Below are 20,674 nucleotides of genomic sequence, written 5' to 3'. Positions count from 1 at the left end.
TGGGAGATCTCCTTGAGCTCAAAAAGGCAGAGCTTATATGGATACATTCTGATGGAACCACAGAATCCTGGAAAAACAAATATTGTTTCTGAGGATTACAGTTCACAAGTTTTGGCCACTACGTAGAGTTTGTCATCATCTAGACAATCTGTATCATTACCTCTAAAGATCTGAACAATGCTATTGAATTTTTGCAGGAGAAAGACTGTGTCCAAGAACATGTCAGGAAGGGTTTTGAAGGGTACTGCGGTAATTTTGAAAAGCGGGTACAACGTTGGGTGACTTGTGACAGAATGATTAAGAGGGTTGTATCATGACCTTTGCTGCCCAGTGTGGGTCAAACTCCAAAAACACTGGGTCCAACAATTCCCACGATGCAACAAATATCGTCTTTCCTTTAGTTAGACCCTCCCTGCCTGGTAAATGACAATATCTTCACTACAAATATCACTCCGACTCTCCTTGTGAAGAGTGAGCTGCTCTTTAGGAGTAATCAGTAGAATGCCGCTTTAATCCACACAGAGCACTTTTCTCCCATTTCTTTGTTTTTGTGGCCGTACACACACACAGCCACAATCGCTTTTCAAAGGCCCGCTATATAAACTAAATGAGAAAAAAAGTACTTTTCACAGAAGCAGACAGTTGGGGGTTTATGTATTTTAATCTTTATGATGCTACATGATCCATGGTGGTTGTTCAATTATTTTCTTCCTTTACTACAGTATGTTAATAACTTTGCCAGTCTTTTTATTTTTATGTACATACAAAAGAGTATCCAATTACTGTGTGATTACATTGTTGTGTGACTGTTTCTTTGCATGTGTGGTCTGAAGCGCTGATGCCTTTTTTTTTTTTTTCTCCTTTAATGTAGTGTGTATTCACAGGTCAGTCCTCCTCCCAGCCACCCACATTCCCACTTCTCTGCTCCCCGAGCTCCCTTAGGCAACAAAAAAATACAGATATTTACTCTTTTTTTTTTTTTTAACAACCTGCTTAGATGGTCATGTGATATTCGAGATAATAACAGCTGTGTTGTCCCAGTTATCTCACAACCACCAGAGCCCAACCAAAAACAGAAAAAAAGATAATCGAAAAAAGGAAACAAAACACACACAAACTGATAAACCAGACTCAAGATGGTCCCTTTTGAAAAGACAGTAATTTTTTTGTTTTGCTAATATAACTTCAACACTCAAAATAATAATAATCATAATAAATCCAGGTCATTTCATGCAGGCTGCAGAGTGGACACTTGAATATAGTGCATTTGAATATTATAAACAACAGAAGCATCGTGGCTACATGATAATATAAGAAAAAAAATAAAGCAAACATCTGCTGTAATTCACTAGAGGACGCAAATACAATACTCCATGGGCAAAATTAAATGAGTGGCCAAAACTATTGTTACATACTGTATGTTATATATTGAAAATGTTCATGTTGGTTTTGCATGACAAGTTTACTGCTTGACGGGGGAAATTCTTTGTCTCTTTTTTTTTGCCTAGCGCCTATCAACCTGAGGAAGTAATCAAAGGAAGAAAATTAAAGTGTTAAGTGGGAAATTCTGACTCCTTGAACTAGATTACAGCGTTGTTTGTAGAGTAGATCATTTCGTAGCATAGATTCTTTATCATGTTCTGGATTTTACCCAGTTATAATTTCACTGAAAATTACTGAATTTCTACTGATTCCTTGGTCTGGTCAGCGACTGAATCAGAAAGTTTTTGTCAGATTTTTTTTTTTTCAAGCCCCCAGTTTTCTGTTGCTTACAGGAAATCTGTTCAGATGACAGTTTTGTTTTCAAACCACCCCTCTTCCTTTGCTCTAAAACAGCCTGTGATTTCACCGTTTGTGGTCTCCTCCACATGAAAACATCCACACACACTCACATCAGCCCTCCTGCAGGAGGCAAAATCAAGAAGACACACACACGCACACATGCATGGCTTCTACTGGCTCACTTTTTTTTTTTCCTTTTTCTTTTAATCACATACTGTTTAGAAGACGATACATAGAGTTTGAGTCTAGATAAAAAGTCTTTCACTGATCACTTGCGTTCACCTCTCCGAGCAGATTATCAGTAATAAGTGGAAGAGAGATTTATCAGAAGAGGAGTATTAGATCTTTCTTATAGACAATGTGAGTGAGGAAACTTGAAGACTTAAGAATCAATAAAGAATCGATGAAAGACTTTAGACATTCAGCCAGTGTGAAGCCACTTCCACACACCACTAACTGATACCTGTGCAAGTTGCGGAAGATCGTTTAGGAAGGAGGGATGGACGGAAAGAACAGATCAGAGGTGATTATTTCACAAAGAAAAAAAAGAAAAAGGCAAGACCTGTGACAAAAACGCTCGCACTCATGGTTTAACTTGGGATCTCCTTCTTTCGTTTTCTTTTAACACATTAAATTATTTTCGATCCAGACAAACCATAACGATATTGCCTTAAATGTTAAAAAAAAAAAAGAAACAAAGAAAGAGAAATCAACATAAACCTAGAAGACATCCCCGTTGCCGTCAATGACACGTGTCCTCCCGAGTACGCTGTCCGTCCGTCCGTCCGTCCGTCCGTCCGTCCGTCACTGTGCTCTATCTGTCTGTGTCTCTACAGGGCCAGCTTGCCAATGATGACTCCAATGACAAAGAAGAGCACGCAGAACGCCAGGACCCTGGTGCTTAGGCCTTCGTCCCTCATGGCCGAGGTCGCCATGGAAGAAGAGTGAGAAGCAGCCATGGAGGTCACCTTTCTCTTCCGCAGCCCGTCATCCTCCTGGAATAAAGAGACAGGCGTGTACAGGTACAGTACAGAAATGGCCAAAATATGATTGAAGCCATTTAGAAACATCTACATCAAACAGGCAACTTTGTCATCAGAGAAGTAACTTTTCTCCTGAGATATTTGCAGAGCTGAATCAAATTTTTCGAAGCTTTGACTGTTGCCATGGTAATCAACGTCTAAGTCCTTATTTGAATGCTTAAGGGTTTTTTGTTTGTTTTGGGTTTTTTTTCCTGAGAGAGAGGAAGGAGACCTTGCATCAGCTTTGCCAGTGAAAAAAGAGCTAGAAATAAAGCTCCTACACTACACTACGCTGCTACACTAATAGCAAAGTAAAAAATGACCGTGAATTTTAGAAAAGTACAGCATATAGCCACAACAAAACCTTTTCTGATAAATAAGCCATGGCATGAATGTATAGAAACTGGCATTTGACTAAAAACAGCGTTAATCCAACAAGTGCATGAAGGCAACGAGATAGTGAGGTGCAGTCCGTCAGGATGAGCTGTGAAGTGCCCAAAATACAGTGATAAGTCTGTCCCCTAAAAGAGACATCACGTCATTTGGTGACTTCGAGCCACTTTTGTCAACAGCCAATAGTTGCTCTCACTGCAGAGAGTTGGCAACACTGGTTGGTGCAGGAGAGAGGAACTTTTGGACTGAAGTTCTGCCAAATGTAAGATTGTTGTTGTTGTTGATGAATTTGTCATATGTATCAATGAGATCAGTAAAATACAAGACAGACACGTTTATGTTTTGAGACGTACCATGATGTCAACAGATAAGTACAGCTTTTAACTTTTACCAACTACAGCCTTGTTTGGCAATTATTTATCATTCAGACAATGATTGGGGTGATTCTAGAAAAACATTCATCTATCATTGTATTTCAAACTGAAGAAGCTACATTCAAGAATGAAAGTCTCCAACTACCTGTGTCTGCTTGTGCATGATAGAGGAAGTGCTGCAGCAGAAAATAAAAGCCTGACAGAAAATGCAGCCAAATTCTCTTGTTGTTTGGTGCGTCTCACCCTGATCTGTTTGTTTTCTTCCCGTAGCCTCTGCACCTCCATCTGCAGCCGCTTGCACTCCTCCATGATCTTCTTCACCTCTCCGTCATCCAGCGAGGCACTGGCCGACTTGGGCAGCACGGAGTGCTCAGTCTTAACAGAGGAGGCAGAGGAAGACACAGTTTTGTTGCTTTCACTCTCATGCTGTGGAGAGAGAATGAGGGTGGGGGAGGGTGGCGGTCCAGAGGACAGAGGACGGAGATGAAGAGACATGCAGAGACATGGTGGAGAGTGAGATGAAAGTACAAACAAATCATATATGAATAAATAAGCATGTAATGAGTGACATGGTGATGTATTGCAGATGAATAGTAGACTGAGAAAATACTGTGAAAAAGGGAAAAAATAAACTCAAATGAAACATGCAATGTGAACGTTTCAATGTGATTTAATTCTTAAAGATATAAAATGACTGCTACACAGTAAGTCTGCATGTACTCAGTCTAGCAAGTACATGACAACATCTCTAGGTTGGTGGACCTGATGGAGAAGTGTCTTACTTTTGTGCATCTACACTCAGTGTAGCTTAACAGATGCCCATTAACCAAAGTGTTAGACTTACAGTTTTGTCATTTTCTAGAGGCATCTCAAATGCACATCTCAACTTTGAATCCATCAGCTCTTCAGGCTTTGCCTCCTTCCACTGTGGAAGAGAACATCAAAGAAAGAAAAGTCAGACAGGAAAAGAATCTTTAGCAAGAGATCAGTTTAGTTTACCTTTTGTGCAAATTTGAGTCATTACTTCAAACGAAACACTCAACACGAATGATGTTCTAAAGAATATTTTCAGGATTTGGGACATGTATTTTAACTGTTTGGCTTGGGCACCATGTTTTATGGTCCAGCACACTGACATAGACGGATGTTAACTACAATATTCAAAAGTTCAGCTGGAGGTGTTGTAGGTTTGCTACAGTGTGTTCAGCAAAAAAAAGTCAGGGTCACACAATCACATAGTTTAGGGAATATAAAATAAAACCTTGATTATAAAGAATATAATCCTAAATCATATTTTAGGCTCTGGTACTTACAACTCCTTCCATGTCAGTCATGTCGTATGGAGCCAGCATGGACTGCACCATGAATTTGTGTTTACTCTTTTCATTGGGGTCGTAGTCAAAAGGCTGTAACATAACTGTGGACAAAACAATAACAGAATGGAGAGCCAGACATTAGGGTAAGACAAACTTCCTGTATTGCCCCATAACAACCATTACACAACCTGCAAATGAAACGATGTCAGTCAGGTTTATGATGGGGGCTACACTGCGCCCTGCTTATGCCTCATTCCTCAAGTAATTGAAACACTCTTTCAGAGTGCTGAGGTGTTTTTTTCCCGTCATCTTACTGAGATGTGAAATAAATTACATTGCAACCTTGTAGGGAGACTGCTGGAGTGTGAGGTAAAATATTACTAAATCCACAAGACATCAATTTATTTTCATTATAAATACAATAATATATCATAAAAGGAGGGACTATTTCTTTCATTTGATTTATCAACTACATTGTTTCTTTTATTCTCCAATCAGTTGGAACAGGAGCATTGTTTGGGTACTTTGGGTACTAAGTTATCCAACACCTGACAAGATTTTACAGATACGTGTCCTGATGATCCCCTCAACAATATTTCGAACCTCAGTTGGCTGAGATACTGAGGCATCAGTGCAATGACTGGTGGAACTGAGATTTATTTTGGTGCTCAAACAGAATACAAGATGGCTTGAAAGTTCAGCCTTTACTGTTCTATTCCTGGAGTTATATCAATGTAATCATATGAGACTTGATTTTATCTAGGATTTTGATTAAAGCCTGCATTAATGTAAAATGATACAAATTTCTGAACTTATTTTAGTGTGGCTGTTGGGTGGAATTATCAATAAATGCCTCCTTTTGTTCGGTCATCACATCCTCAGTTAAAGTGATTTCTTCTCAGATAGCAAATACCTAGAACAAATTTAATCATATTGTCTGAAAGCAATGCTGATCATCACATTATAAAAAGGCAAGAAGTCAAAAACGCATATATCTGATAGTTCATAACACCCAGAGGTCTGGATGAGATGTGATAATCACACTGTGGATTTGAAGTTTTTACCCATCTTAAAAGGGGGATGCAAACTTTGTACCAACCAGAAACATTGACGGAGGCTCCAGCGTCAATGATGCCGCTGTTTGGGCGCACACAGTATCTGCGAGGCGCAGTTGTCTTGACTTTGAAACACACATTTCTATCTGTGGGGTTGGTGAGCTTCAGAGTGGCAGTGACAACATCTGTAAACGGGCCTGAGGACGACAGAGAAACAGCACGGTGACTCACGGACATACATGTGTGTACAGGTATTTGTGTGTGAATCCTTTAGATTCTTGGTTAGGAATCAAAACTAACTGGACAGTTCAACTTATTTTATAACATTCCTGGTAAAACATATATGTGAGTAGTCTTTGTAAGGACTCCACAGAGCCTCACATAAACAATGCATATTAAACATTAAAACAACAAAAAACAGTTCATTGTGTATTCATGCCCCGCCCTCAGCCAAAAACTGGATGCTGTAGAAAACTTACTAGACTGGCATCTCTTTGACATTAAAGTGCCAATGTTTTCCTTTTGCTTGTGTAGCATGTAGATCACCTGGACCTCACAGGACCATCTGACCATACTTAATGACTCCAGTTTGGAAAAATCAAGCATAACAGACAACTGAACCTTGATGGTACGTGTTGGACAACAACCTCAGTGTGCTCTCTGCTCTCATCTGATACACTGTGCATCAGTAACTGAGTGGGTGTATGCTTCTTCTCCCGGGTAGTCTTTGCATTTAAAGTCTGCAATAATCAATCAATGAACACCACACTACTGACTGATCCCAGCACCTTAAGCCATTACTTGATCCATTTTTACAACAGTATCACACCCAAAGCCAATTAGCTCAGAAAGTAGTTATTATCCACTAGCTCAGGCTGTATTTTCACAATCATTCGGCCTGAAAATAGAAAAGCTGGAAAGGAATTCAGGTTCTGTGAGTGTAAACGGTAAAGCTCTCGACCAAAGCCTGCTAGCTTATAATATTGTGAAATAAGCATAGTAACTGGGCTGAGCAATGACACCCAGCTCGTAGAAATTGCTAGAATAGTCACTTCTTGGCACCTGGTTGTTAACAGCAACATCGACAGGAAGGTGGTATGTCAAGTATCAGATCACATCACAGTGTTTCATATGCTGTCAGAAGATAAAAGGCAAAGCAGGGGAAGCTGATGAGTGAATTAGAGAAATGGGACGGCAGGCCTGCCCTGACGCTGCAATGACAGCTAGCCGTTTGACTCGCTAGCTAGTTTAGCTGAATGCTACCTAGCTAGCTAGATAGCATCGTCGCACACAGTGTCGTTTCACCTGTCATCGCCACTGCTGTCGTGAACACAGCGCAAACTACAGCTAGCTGTATCCGTCTTATCTAATACAAGTGACATCAAATAACGACACATTAGTAAACCGGTTAATGCAGAAAATGAAACGCTGGCTATCATTTATGGCTTGTAGGTTAGCTACCTAGCCCCCGGCCCTGCCCTCTGCTTCAGCATTACCTCTGAATTTCAGTTCGTGTTGTGGCTCTAGCACCAGGACTTGTTCTTGTCTGGCCATGTCCCAGGGCTTCTTCCTGTCGTGACGGCGAGGGCGACAATATTTTACCGCAGGTAGCCCGGAGAGGTGAGGCAGCTGGCTCCCGAAGAAACAACCCGGCCGTCCACGGCTTTTTTCTATGGGAGGGAAGGAGGAGGAGGATAATTACAAATGCACCACCACTCGGACTGACTGGCTGACTGACTGCCACCGACAGCTGCTGAAGGCTAACTTGCTAGTGCTAACTGAGCTAGCAGCGAGCGAAGGGAGAGACGGGAAGGCGGAGGGCGACGTCATGAGAGGGGCGGCGCTGCTGCGGGATGTCAGGTGGTTTCCTCCCGACTGTACAAGAGAACCGTCCGTCCACAGCTTGACTGCTTCACTTCACATTCAGAAATGTAAACTGTCACAAAGAAGACCCAGCTTACACCAATTTAAGAGTGAGATAACGATACTTTGAAACTGGATGTCCTGGATGAAATGACCTGTAGAACCAGGGCTGTAGACCGTGTTTTAGGAATACTGAGGTAGTATTTGTCCCCTAAATGCACACCCACAGAAAATTATGACTAGAAAATGAAGATCACTAACAAGAGGAAGTCAGTGTAAACACAAAGAGCGTGAATATGTTGGAATCAGCTGACAAAATAGCCTCTTTGTAAAAGCTTTAAAATTGTTTCCATTTCCCCTAAAATCGAGGATGACACATCAATAGAGAGGCAAAGTCCCTCCTCTTCCAGTGGAGCACCATGGGATCTTATTTCAGAAATAATGTCATTGCCAAAAACAAATGGAATTTTTAAAGCAGTTTAGATTGTGCCATGAATTAAACGCATGTTTTTGTTTGTTTTTTAAATCATTTTAAAAGATCCTTTAGTCTGTTAAATATGTTCTCGTGCATGTCAAAGTTCTTAAAAGTTCAAAAGTTCAAAGCCCGCACCAACAGAAGCTCCTCTCTCCCACAGATAACACTGTTCCTGAAACACCTCCTCAGTAGTCTTGCTTTTAATTCTGTGACATCAAACTTTGTCATGGAGTCACACATCTGCATAAATTATGCCAACAGCTGGTTTGGTAAGTAAGAATTGATTTGACACAGCTGTCCTGTTGTTGTTAGCAGTGGTGGCTCATGCTTGTGCAAGCTGACCAATCAGAGCAGACTGGGTGTTCGGGAGGAGGGCCTTTAAGAGACATGAGCTAAACCAGAGTCACAGACAATATAGTGCTGCTTCACTGGACAGTATGAGAAAACTGATGTGTTTTTTGAGCATTTACGCACGCAAACCTATTCTAGTCATAACCAAAATAAAATTAGGAACCTGAAAATGAGCACAATATGGCTCCTTTACAAGATTTCTTTTGCAGCTTGGGGAAGTGACAGTTTGTCATAAAACCAATCAAATATAAGACTGTGAAGTTAGCTAGCTCGCATAACTGACTCTCCTTTTGCATACCTGCAGCTGTCAGTATGGCCAGATGTCTTGTGATTTTCACCTTTCTTTAAATACTTATTCTCTGACGATTTGACCGCCATGCTGGTGTGATGTGTTTTGAGCAAGATGATGTAGTTCACTGAGCGTTTTTACACAAAACTAGATGGTATTTCACTTTCTTTACAACAAACTGACTTTCTTGGCAAGCAAAATCAGCTGTTAAATTCACAAACGTGTGATTATTGCCACAATTGAAATGGGATCAAAAATGTATTTTACTCTCATCATTGACTACTGTACAATTTTCTTCTCCAGAATAAGGTCCCATCGGGCAAAGGGGTGGGACTTTGCTTGCATTCAATACCTTGAAACCCCCTTTATACTTACTGTATTTCTGTAGCCTTGTGTTTTATGATATTGTTTTATCCAGTGTTGTATAACATATCCAAAAGTCATACTTGAGCAAAAGTACATACTCAAGTACTTTTTATATGAGTGACTTTCACTCATATAAAAAGTACTCGAGTAAAAGTCTCACAGTATCTGATATTAACTGTAGTTCAGTATCAGCATTAATTTCACAAAATTTCAGGTTGACACTCCTCAAAGAAGGGTCAGTTCCTTAAGAGTGCTCCATCTGACTCCTACCTCTGTGAAAAAGGAGAAAATAAAGTCCAAATGTAGGGTGTTCAGTGCTGAGTGTTTAGACATTCCTCCGCTGTAAGAGTACGGCCTAACAATAACAGGGTCTCACAGGGATCATGAAAGAACTGAGTCAGAAGTCTACAAAGACGCCGTTTTGAATCAGTTTCTACTGTTGGCAATTGAAGAGTTTCTTTAGAAAAAGAATGACATCATGAATGGTGATTATTTCCACAATTCCCAGAATTCAACCCTTTTCTGTTTTTTTTGCCAGACAGCTCACCGTCTTTTCCTCTTTTATATTCTTTGGCACATTATTTCATAGTAACTGCATGTCTTCACTTGTGACACCTCCAACAGAAGAATGATCAGTCCATCATCCTGTTCGTCCAAATGCAGTCTACCTCTCTCTGCATCTAAACGGAGCATAACAATATCAGTAAATAACACTTATTTGTATTAAAAAAGGTCCAGTTTGTGTAATGATCTAATAATAAGAAGAAATAGAAAATCACCTCCACATTAGCTAAGACAGGCCCACCAAACAAAGGGAATCATCTCCTGTACATCAAGCTCAACTGCCGCTCAAAAAGGAAATGTTTCAGCAAGATAAATGAGATAAATGTATGTGTAAACAATGGTGCAAACATGTGGCTTTAAACCCTTCAGTATTTTCATTTAGTAGAAAAGTATTTCTTCCAACAGTTTCAGCTTGACAGTTTCATTGTAACTGAACCAGAACACCAAAAAACCTGTCAGAATAAGTCATACCCTCAACATATGTCAAGTTTTACCTTCAGGAATATAAGTTATCAGTTACACCCTGATGTGGAGTTATTGAACTTTCAGCCTGAACATCTACATGGTTAAAAACCAGAGGGTGTCCTGTCCGAAACATTACAATCTTCATGGTCTTCCCAAAACACAGAGTCTGCATATCTGAAGAGGAAATTGCTGGTAAACAAACAGGAAACTCCACTTCCTTTAGCATGGATTTACAGCGACTCTCCCGATGGATGAAAATTTAGGAATTATGATTGGAAAAAAAAAGCAGCTTATGAGAGACAGAAGAGTTATGTGTTTATACGTGTAATGACAGACCTGTTGCTGTCTGCACCAAAAAAAACCTTTATTTCTTAGAGTTTCTGTTCAGAATGTAGAGACCCATAATTTGATGTACACATTAAATGAAGACTAGGGCACTGAAATGAGAGAGATGCTAATACTGTACAGGCCGCCTCTGCTGTGCAAGGCAGGGAAGGAGGACACCCTCCCCCCTCTTCAGAAAATAAACTGAAATTCATTTTTTTTTCTTTTTTTGGTCTTTTTCTTAGCAAAAGAATAAGATTTGTGTAGAAACAAGCAATGTTTTGCATCTGTCATCTCCTCTTTAACCCTTCGTAATGTCCTTTGCAGAGGTCAACGGAAGAAAACAAAAGAAATCTGAACACAACTTCAGTTGAAAGGATTTAAGTTATAGCAATACGCACACTATCAAGTGTACAATTTGTCAAGGTTCATTTGATTCTAATAAAATACTTTTTTTAAAACCCATATACATTTCATATATTTATCTTTTTGGGGTATATGGATCCAAAAATAGACATTTAAATCATAAAGAGAGAATGGGAGGATAGGGGAGAGAAATAAAACTACAAAAGCTACGAATGGTTGTCCTCCATCCCCGAGGAAAGAGAGCGAGAAAGTCAGACAGAGGGAGGGGGGGATAAAGAAAGAGAGAGATAGAAGGAAGTGGCGAGGGAGGCAGGGAGTTAGGAGGGGATTGGCCAAGCTATACAGCGCAGTTTGACACCCACTTTAGCTCATTACACACGTACAGTCGTGATCAAGGCACAGGGATCTTCTAAAAGTTATTTTTTCAATAAAGTTGTACAAAATAATACATTTTACAGTCTGTACAAGAATAATAGTTCAGCAGTAAAGTAAAGACAGACGTACAAAGGAGCAAGAGGTCGGGGGTGGAGGGAGGGAAAGAAGAGGAAAGATGGAGGAATGACAGAGGGAGGAATGGCAGGGAGGTGTGAGCAGGCTGTTTGACCACATAAGTAAAAAAAAAATAAAATAAAATTAGCGTCCCGTTTGTTGTCATCTTTTTTTATATTCCAGGATTATAATATCTTATTTTCTCTCGAAACAAAAAGAGCACTGCCAGGAAGGTAGAAGTGCAGATGGGAAGGTGGTGGTGGGAGGAGGGAAATGAGAGAAAGAGAAAAATTGTGAAGATGGAGAGTGAGTGAAGATGACCAGAGGAGAGAGAACGGGGAGTGAAAGAAGGATGACAGATACAGAAAGAGTAGAGATAAAGAAAGAGAGCGCACAGGGCACAATGGCACAAAAGTCTACACAGACAAAAACAGCTGTGGAGACAGTAAAACAGGGTCGATCATGACAAGATGAGAGTTCTCTTTAACTTATATGGTACTGTACTGTAGAAGGATGCTTTTTGCCCTCTGTTAGTTAAGTTCCATAAAAGTCGGCTTTTTTGTTTCTTTTTGTTTTAAACTCAATATATCCTCCTTACGTGTTGCTCCACGACCAACAAGGCAAAGTCAGGTGGCAAACAGTTCTGTGGAGAAGTCGTGTCTAGACACTATCAGAGAAATTCACATCGGAGTCCTGTTTTTTGTGAACCCTCGCCCCCCTGCAGCCCAACTGATCACCACACGGTCCTTTCAGTCTGTGATAATGCTGCTCCTCGGGGCTTGGCTGCAGTCACTCAGTCCGTTTTATCTCAAAGCACTGTGCCGACAGCTCAACGAGCCCGCCACACGACGGTAGATCGGTACATTTTTTCCAGATCCACCTGGGTTGTGCAGTCCAGTAAAAAGCAGGTGTGATACATTTCTCTGTGCAAGCAGATCCTGTGGTTGGATTTATGGATGTGTGTAAATTATAGGAAGGAGTTGTGTACTAGGTTTGAGTCCTGAGCACAGTGCTTGTGTTTTTAGTTAGATACAGTGTTCAACTGATCTGCTGTAACATGTTTATTCTCTATTTGCAGTAACTCAATAGTTCTCTCTTTCCAAGTTGCACTGAAGTAGTAGCTCTCTCAATTTTCATCCTGATCTCAATAAACCCTCCTCGCTGCAGGAAATACAGTCAAGACTGGATCACTCAGGGTTCCTTAAAATGTGAGGGTGACGTGTCTCGGGATGATATACGATGTTGAGAGGTATGGCTGAAGGCGGAGATCAGAGTTCGTTCATGTGATAATCCCTCAAGCCCTTCCATCAAAATAGCTCTGTCTACTGCAGGCAGGGAGTTTGCATCAGGGGAAGTTCTGGGTTCAGGGTGTGTTTATGTATTTGTGTGTGTGTGTGTGTGTGTGTGTGTGTGTGTGTGTGTGTGTGTGTGAGAGAGTGTGTGTGAGTGTGTGTGTGTGAGAGAGAGAGTGAGTGTGTGTGTATGTGTGTTTTGGCCCCCTGTTCATTCACAAGAGCTCACACACTTCTGTGGAAGAGGGGAGTCCAGAGACTCAGGGTTCAGGGTTTTTCATTGTCCGATGTGTTTCTGTGTTTTTGGCTGAACACCGTTCTTCTCCCATCACAACAGCTCGTACTGCCGCAGGTGCATCCGCTGGATGATGTCTCGACAGTCATTGAAGACGCGGCGGATGTTTTCTGTGTCAACGGCGCAGGTGAAGTGGGGGTAACAATAGTGTCTCCCATCCCCGCTTGCTGTGCTGATCCTCTGTTGACAGAGGAAAGAAAGCACCATTTAGCTCTCCACACATTATATACAGCATACAATACAAACTTAACAACTTCCAACTAAGGACTTTTTAAAGTTAGAGTTAAAATTGTATTTGTTGGGGACTATTTTCAGTTGTGGAATAATACATATTTGCTGCTCCAGTGAGTATTTAACAGCAGTGGGTTAATATATATGTGATCAACAAACAATAAACAACAGTGCCGATGTTGATGGAAATAAAGGAACATGGTGGACAGCAAAACAGTGCAGCACATTATTGTGTTCCAAGTTTCTGGACAACAATGAAGATGTATTGCAGACATGACAGAGTATTTTCAGACTTAACCTTAACCTAAAAATGTAGCATATCCTAAAGTGCAAAAGCAAACCTATGCAGACACACTTACCAGGAATTCATCTCTTATGAAGTACTTTGCCCTTGTAACACGTGGATCTTCTCCAGGCTCTGGTGTCGCTGGAAGGAAAAGGAGACGCTAATGGCACCAAATTTCTTTCAGGCGGGGATTATTCGAACATGAATTGATTTATACAGTGACCTGAACGGACACTGATATTAATAAGAAGGCATGCGTGAGTAAGTTGTGTAAACGTTTCCACGTTATTGTGATCAAGTGTGATTGAACAAAACAAATTCAGGGGTGTGGATCAAGGTTGACCTCCTGTGGTCAATGGCACCAAATACACTGTCCCTAACATACCTGGTGTTTTGGTGGAACACTAACAAGAGTTTGGCCATGTATCTGCACTGCTGATTTTCTTTTACAGAAAAGCTTCAGAGGAAGAAACACTAAAAGTAGAAATATGACTACCCAGTAACTGGGACACACTAGTATTTTTTTCAATTTCAAGTTCGGACTGTCTGAGGCAGTTTGGGGTGGCTGGTCACCCTATTTTACAAACAATGAGTATTTCTTGAAATAAAGAAGCCGTTTCTATAGCAGATATTGAAAGTTGAAAAAGGCCAGCTGTATTTTAACAGCTGCTAAAGGGGACAGTGTTCTCAATTACATTTACAGGTCCTTGTCTGAATAAATGGCCGTACGGAGTCCAAGTGTCTGTAAGTGGATAAAACTGTAGTACAACTGCTCACCATCGTCAGGTGTGGTGTAGCGAGCAAATTCAGGAAAGTACTCCTCGATTTTGGACTTCCCTGCCAGCACCTTCTCTGCTAGCAGGTCCTGTTTATTTAGGAACAAGATGACAGAAATGGTCCGCAGCCACCTGTAGAGAAGTAAACATGACAAATCAACATCGAGCGCTGAACCATCAAACTGTTTGAGTGTGAACAGAGACACAAGGGGACATTCCTGCTTGGACTTGGTACAATAAATATAAACAGGGGATCACTGGGTGACGGCTGACCCCCTGACGACATAGCTCTGACCAGTTCGGATGATTTTCACAAGTAGAACCTGCAATATAAAGGATGGAATACATTTTGGATCTGGGGTAAATAGATTTGAACTGCGGCAGTAACCTCAGTGACCGCCAAGTCTACTGTGATGTGAGACATGCTGCCCAAGATCACAGTAATTTTCTGCCGTTCTGCAACTTTTATTTGCATACATCCCGCAGGAACTTGTAAATAAAGTATGTGATCTATCCCTGATTGTGTTAGTTGCTAGGGAACCGCAGCACTTGGTTATGCAATCATCCAAGCAGAAAAGCGGCAGGACAGATAATAAAAAGTTACCCAGCCATTATAGTGGGCTTGATTGATAAGCATCATCTTTCTATGGCTACAAAAAAGTGAAAAAACAAAACAAAAAAACAACTCAAATTCATGTTCTAGGAAGGCTGTCTTCCATCCTTGTCATTGTGGATATGGGCATCCATGTAAACACACTTTTAAAAAGGCACTTTGCCCCCATCGTTACTACTACAAACTGACAGAAAACATGCAGACGGACACAGTATTCGTCTCTCTTCACCTGTTGTTCCAGATGTTTTTGAAGAGGTTGAGGGCCTCCTGTAAACGGTTAGTCTGATTGTCCTCTCTGATCACCATATTGTAACTGCTACTGGCCACGACGAATATAATGGCTGTTACATCTGAGGATAAGAGACACACAGAGACAAATCACACAGTGAAAGGAGAAAATATGTAGTGGAGGAAGTGGGAGGAAGCAGAAATAAACAATAGTTACCGTTAAAGCACTGAATCCATTTCCGGCGTTCATCTCTTTGACCGCCAACATCAAACATACTGTGTAAATCAAACAAGAGACATTAGTGTTAACAGGTTAAATACTGCCATCATGTGGAGACACTGTACAGCTGAGATCCTCTAAGCAGGTTTGTAGTACATGTGTAATACTGGACCTATGAATGAGTTTTGTAAGATATGAACATATACATGTTATTTCACTGCACCTCTCTTTATGTTTTTACTCACTGGAAATTAACTTTGTCCACTTGGAATCTTGTCTCAAAGATTCCTGAAGTCAGTACTCTGCACCGCAGCAAATCCTGGTAAAAATAAAAGAAAGGGTCAAGAAGGTTGCTTGGGTAATAAATATATCCTCCAGCATTTTGAATGATTACTCTCTAAGTCTGGAGCAAGAGACACTCTACAAATTGCTTCTGTGCCCTTATTTTCTGGATCAGGCTAAAAAGTTGGAGAAACTGGGACATGAGATGTTTTTATTTTCTGCCCCTGTTTCTAGGCTTGTATAGGGCAACTTGGGTAAAAAATATGTTATGAAAATCACAAAGAAGAGATTTAGTTCAAACAGTGCTCACTTCCACCCTAACATAGGTGTGCACCATTACATCTGAGTAATGTACAAAGCATTAAGCAACTTATTAATGTCTGATATAGATCACATTCATTTCAAACCCACTTCCTCTACAAATACCTCTATAGGAAACATAGATATACCCTTAGAATTTAGTGTTGGTAATGGTAGACATTCACTCACCTGATCTGTTGGAGTGTAGTCACTCTGTTTCACAATGTCGATCTTGTCTAGAAAGCTAAACAGAGAAGAAGAAGAAAGACACACAAGTAAGAAAAGTGTTTTAGGAATAATATTACTGGTCAGTGATTGGTTCCATTGTTGAAGACAGATGGGATTAGGGACAACAATCAGTTCCAAAAAACTGAAAGAACTGTTTGAGCTCTGAACTTTCCTGTAGCAAGCATCATCTCCTGAATAAGCTGTGAGAAAAGGTTCACGCATACACAAGACCTCAGCTGGGATACCATATATAAAGCACAGCAGTAGTTTTAACCCTCATAGGCTCTACATTAACACAACACTTTGACAATGTGACTGAAACTCTCAATCTAAACATCAACATAAATGACATGATGCTTTGCTCTGCTGGTGACGCCAAGTAAAACACTTAAGTACACATCCACTACGCCAAAATGCATCAGCACATGTGCCAAAAGGGACACAGGGGCAGAATCAAATACAGAGAGCTTGAAGTGTGTGGCATTATTTTCTCTTTATTGCTGTATTTTCTACTTTTGAAACAGCTGTATTATCATGTAGTTATTTTGTGGGAGACGGTGGGTCACCAGTAGCATATGCCATGATTTCTAACCTCATATAAAGGACTTATCTTCCTGTGGGTGAGTTTTTACCATCAGGACATAATATTTTGTGAAACTATAATGAAGAGTTTGTTTAGAAAAATGTTTTAATTCCTTTTAATGGTCACTGTAACATAATATTAATAATCATGATTATGTAATACTGTGATAATAGCCAAGATAATCATACCGAAATCTCATAAAACAAAATCAAATCAAAAGACCTTCACTTTCATATTTTCTGTGAACTTGAGATGATGCTCTGTATATCAATGTAAAATCAGAATCTAAAATTAAAATCAGAAATCTATTCATGTTATATCATACAGACATGGTGGATGGTATGATTCAGTTGACACACACATCAACACAGTGCAATGAGCAGCAAAGTTTCTCTACTAAAAATCTGTATTTTCCTAAAAACAAAGATGGGCAGAGAGCAGAGCAGATAAAAGGAGGGATGAGAGTAAACATGACGGAGGGAGTGAAACAGAAGGAGAGGAGGAGGACAGGGGGAGACAGAATAAAGCGTAGTGGCGTCTGTCTGACATTACAGAGCAGATTTCAAAAATAGCTCCCCAGCGCCCTGGCCTCCAGCACGGTTACCATGGTGACCCAACCACATGCACTATTAATAGTCTATCAGCTCCCAATCTAGTGTGAGTGGCTTCAGATAGACAGACAGACAGACAGACAGACAGACAGACAGACAAACAGAACGATGGAGAGAAGGAAGACAGGGAAGAAAGCAAGAGCAGGATGAGCTTGGTGTTTTTGTGGTGGATGTGTGAACGAGAAGAGGGACGGAACAAATGGCTGGACTATACCATCCCAACCACCTGAGGGAGGAGTAGAGGGGGAGACTTTCTCTCTCATGTAAACATTTAAAAACAACAAACCAACCTACAGCGCTAAATTAAAAGCACATAGTATTCACCAAGATTGATTTACTAGTAAAAAGCAGACCAGGCTGCTGGCTCAAAGTCCACAGCTGAGTAACAGAGGTATCCTCCCAAAAACATCACCCCCTTCTCATCCTTTAAACATCCTCTGATCTGTGGATGACTCAGCCTCGGCCATGTTTGCTCCTAAACTGCTGCAGTTACATGAAAACTATTTCACTCTTACTTTTGTATTCTCTAACCTGCCTTTCCTTTGAAAATGATACCTAGACACTCTGTTTCTAAGGTGCCCTTGTACAATCTTAACAACAATCCATATGTATCATTTAAGTGCAGCAATGACAAGGTTATGCATGGGAGATATACATGCTTCTGAGAATCAAAAGTCTTAAAGACAGATGACAGTGTAGGCCTCGATAATCACAGAGCACAACATACTGTCAACTGCAAACATTATATCTGACATTATTTCAGTTAAACATGTGCATCATTAAAGAAGTTTAGTGCCTGTAACAGAGACACTGCAGATGAGATTTGAAATGTTTAACATCACTGACTTGTGTGTTGCCTCTTTGGCTTTATAAAGATGTAGGGTCAACAGACCTTTAAGTATTTTCTGAGATTACCACAGACAGATAAAACATGTTAAAGAAAAGATAAAATAAAACCCATACAAAACCAAAACCTGATTTGAAGCAACACTCTGGTAGGACAAGCAAAGATGTTGCTAATGTTGGAGCTATTCAGATTATGCAGGAAGGGAATACAAAGATAAACATCTCCAGTCAACAATCTGAGCTGACTCAGTTTTAACTATATGCTAGTGTGAAATTTAATAACCTTTGCTAGGACACATGAAGGCTCAAGTCAAATCTCTGATGTTACCTAATGGGCCTGAAGCTTGCAGCCGTATCCCCAAGCTGCCACTAGATGTTACTGAAGAACCAAATCCCATTTCCCCACAATGACTGTACATTAACTGTATACTTAAAAGAATGTGTTTTACAGAGATATATACAGAGCCTGTAAAATCTGGTCAAGGCAGTGTTTTATAGTGGAGGCAATCCACCAATCCACTAATGTCAGAAAAGATTGAATTATGTCTTAGCTGATCACAGGTATCTGTGTATATGATGTCCGATATGCACCGATATATTCTCTTTACGCATAGTAATACAAACTTTGACAGAGACAAGATTATGACACCATGTGCCTGGACTGGTGGAGATTTACTTACTATTGTGCACAGTCGATAAGCTGGTACTCGTTGGATCTCTCGTAGCACGCCCTGACCCCCTCATCCTGCCACAGTGTCTTCGCATGCTCGTAAAACTCCTGAGGACAAGAGGGCAAACAGAAATACATTGATTACTGGGGCTTGTGTGTTTCCCATCAGTCAAAAGTGATCCTTTTTAAAATGAAATGATCAATGATCAATTCCAATCAATTCCAGCTCATGGAGATGTTCAATCACATACTTTTGTTTTAAGTACTACAAACTGCAACCTTTGATTGATTAAATAACTAATCAAAGATTAAAAGTATTCTTATGAGGAAGAGTAATTTTTTTTAATCAATATGTGTGTCTTACACCAAATATGACAGCTATGACAGATTATGAAAGTAGGACAGGGCTGTGTGTCCGAGGGCATTGGGTGCTCAGTGGCTTTGTTGACACCACATGCAGTGTACGTTGTGCCTGGGCGATACCTGTGTACATTTCTGTAAAGGTAAATAGTGGTGGAGGGAGAGAGAGATGCCTCATTATACACAGGCCCTATAGACAGAGTTACTGACATGCTGGGACACAGCACGGATTAACCACTTCACTTCACATTATTGGTACCGACTGAACAATAGATGTCCTCTGTATATTTCATGTCAGAGATGTTGGAAAGTTGCTGAACACAGTAATCAGTGCAGGACACAAGAGCTGGTAACATGCACAGAAAGAAGTAAAATGAACTCCTGATATATATAGTAGTTGATATTACTGTAAGAACCAGATTTTTTTTCAGTTTTGGTGGTTTTCTTCTAAACCTTTCTTGTCTTCACTTGACAAAAAAGCCAAATGTCTATAGACATGAATGTTTAATAATGTTTTAACATGTGCAGATTTACAAGAACCTTCATAAAATGCAAAACAAAAAAGAACAAAAAAGTCTCCTCATGCAGATAAAGTGAATATCTGATCAAAGAATAGGTAGACAAGATGCACTGGATGAGTTTTTGATTTTGATGGGCAGGTTCATGATTTGATACCCAAACCTGGGTAATAAAAGTAATTCTTCTTAGGGCCATATGTTTGGGTATTTATGGAAGAGCCCAGGGAGTCATTTCATGTAGATCAATTCAATTATTACCTTGAATTAGTGTGGAGACTTTCACTCTTCAACACTACACTATCACCTTACAACTCATCAACCTCACAACGCCAAGCCAACACTGCCTGTTGTTTGCATGGATGGCAGCAGATTATTTATCCGCTGAGTTTTATATCAGAACAGAAACGCAACAAAATAACTTCACACAGGATGAAAAGTATCACAGAATGACACCATGCTATGATATTTCTTATTACCTGCTCCATTAAAGCTACTCCTGTCCAGACTGGTGCTAGGAGGGGCCATTATTAATCAGTGTGTATTGAGCCCCAACTCTTAACAAAAGATGTATGAATCAATTAGTAAAAAACAGAAAAGTTAAAATTATACGTTGATGAATAAATAATCAACAAGAGTTTTCATTATTGATTATTATTAAAATGTAGGTCATTCATCAAGCAAAATCATTTAAACCCAAATATCAGGTATGTTTGTTTGAAGGCACAGATATAGACCACGTGTAGATGGACTACAGTGACTCAGCAGTGTTGTCTTGTGTGTGTAGGACTGTTAATGTGAATTAACATGAACTTTGTGGTTGATGTGTCCCTGAACTATCCTA

The 20,674-nt window shown here is 40.2% G+C and overlaps 2 protein-coding genes across 4 annotated transcripts in view; both read right to left on the bottom strand.

Annotated features, from left to right (window-relative positions):
- Nucleotides 1-642: 642 nt before the first annotated feature.
- LOC115585075 (vesicle-associated membrane protein-associated protein B/C) lies at nucleotides 643-7,780 on the bottom strand. Of its 2 annotated transcripts, none has more exons than XM_030423151.1 (6): nucleotides 7,439-7,780; nucleotides 5,987-6,139; nucleotides 4,885-4,988; nucleotides 4,416-4,496; nucleotides 3,815-3,997; nucleotides 643-2,777 (listed from the first exon to the last, which is right to left on the bottom strand). In XM_030423151.1, exons 1-6 carry the CDS (start codon nucleotides 7,494-7,496, stop codon nucleotides 2,613-2,615), a joined length of 744 nt encoding a protein of 247 aa, XP_030279011.1. In that variant the 5' UTR covers nucleotides 7,497-7,780; the 3' UTR covers nucleotides 643-2,612. The 2 variants fall into 2 exon arrangements, with proteins under 2 accessions (XP_030279011.1, XP_030279012.1); XM_030423152.1 differs by having other exon boundaries at nucleotides 3,815-3,946.
- Nucleotides 7,781-10,626: 2,846 nt separating this feature from the next.
- The window catches only part of gnas (GNAS complex locus), a 34,896-nt gene continuing 24,848 nt past the window's right edge, over nucleotides 10,627-20,674 (bottom strand). Inside the window, exons 5-12 of one of the 2 annotated variants that reach the window (XM_030423149.1) lie at nucleotides 18,966-19,063; nucleotides 16,207-16,261; nucleotides 15,681-15,754; nucleotides 15,433-15,491; nucleotides 15,217-15,337; nucleotides 14,376-14,506; nucleotides 13,672-13,739; nucleotides 10,627-13,261 (exon numbers count right to left, since the gene is read on the bottom strand). In XM_030423149.1, coding sequence (XP_030279009.1) covers nucleotides 13,115-13,261; nucleotides 13,672-13,739; nucleotides 14,376-14,506; nucleotides 15,217-15,337; nucleotides 15,433-15,491; nucleotides 15,681-15,754; nucleotides 16,207-16,261; nucleotides 18,966-19,063 — 753 coding nt within the window. In that variant the 3' untranslated portion in view covers nucleotides 10,627-13,114. The remainder of the gene's footprint in view (nucleotides 13,262-13,671; nucleotides 13,740-14,375; nucleotides 14,507-15,216; nucleotides 15,338-15,432; nucleotides 15,492-15,680; nucleotides 15,755-16,206; nucleotides 16,262-18,965; nucleotides 19,064-20,674) is intronic. The other variant, XM_030423150.1, reaches the window with a different exon arrangement.

The sequence above is a fragment of the Sparus aurata genome, chromosome 7 (assembly GCF_900880675.1).
Source record: "Sparus aurata chromosome 7, fSpaAur1.1, whole genome shotgun sequence".
NCBI lineage: Eukaryota > Metazoa > Chordata > Actinopteri > Spariformes > Sparidae > Sparus > Sparus aurata.
The sequence above is the reverse complement of the archived record's forward strand: the minus strand, read 5'-3'. Positions and strand labels throughout refer to the sequence as shown.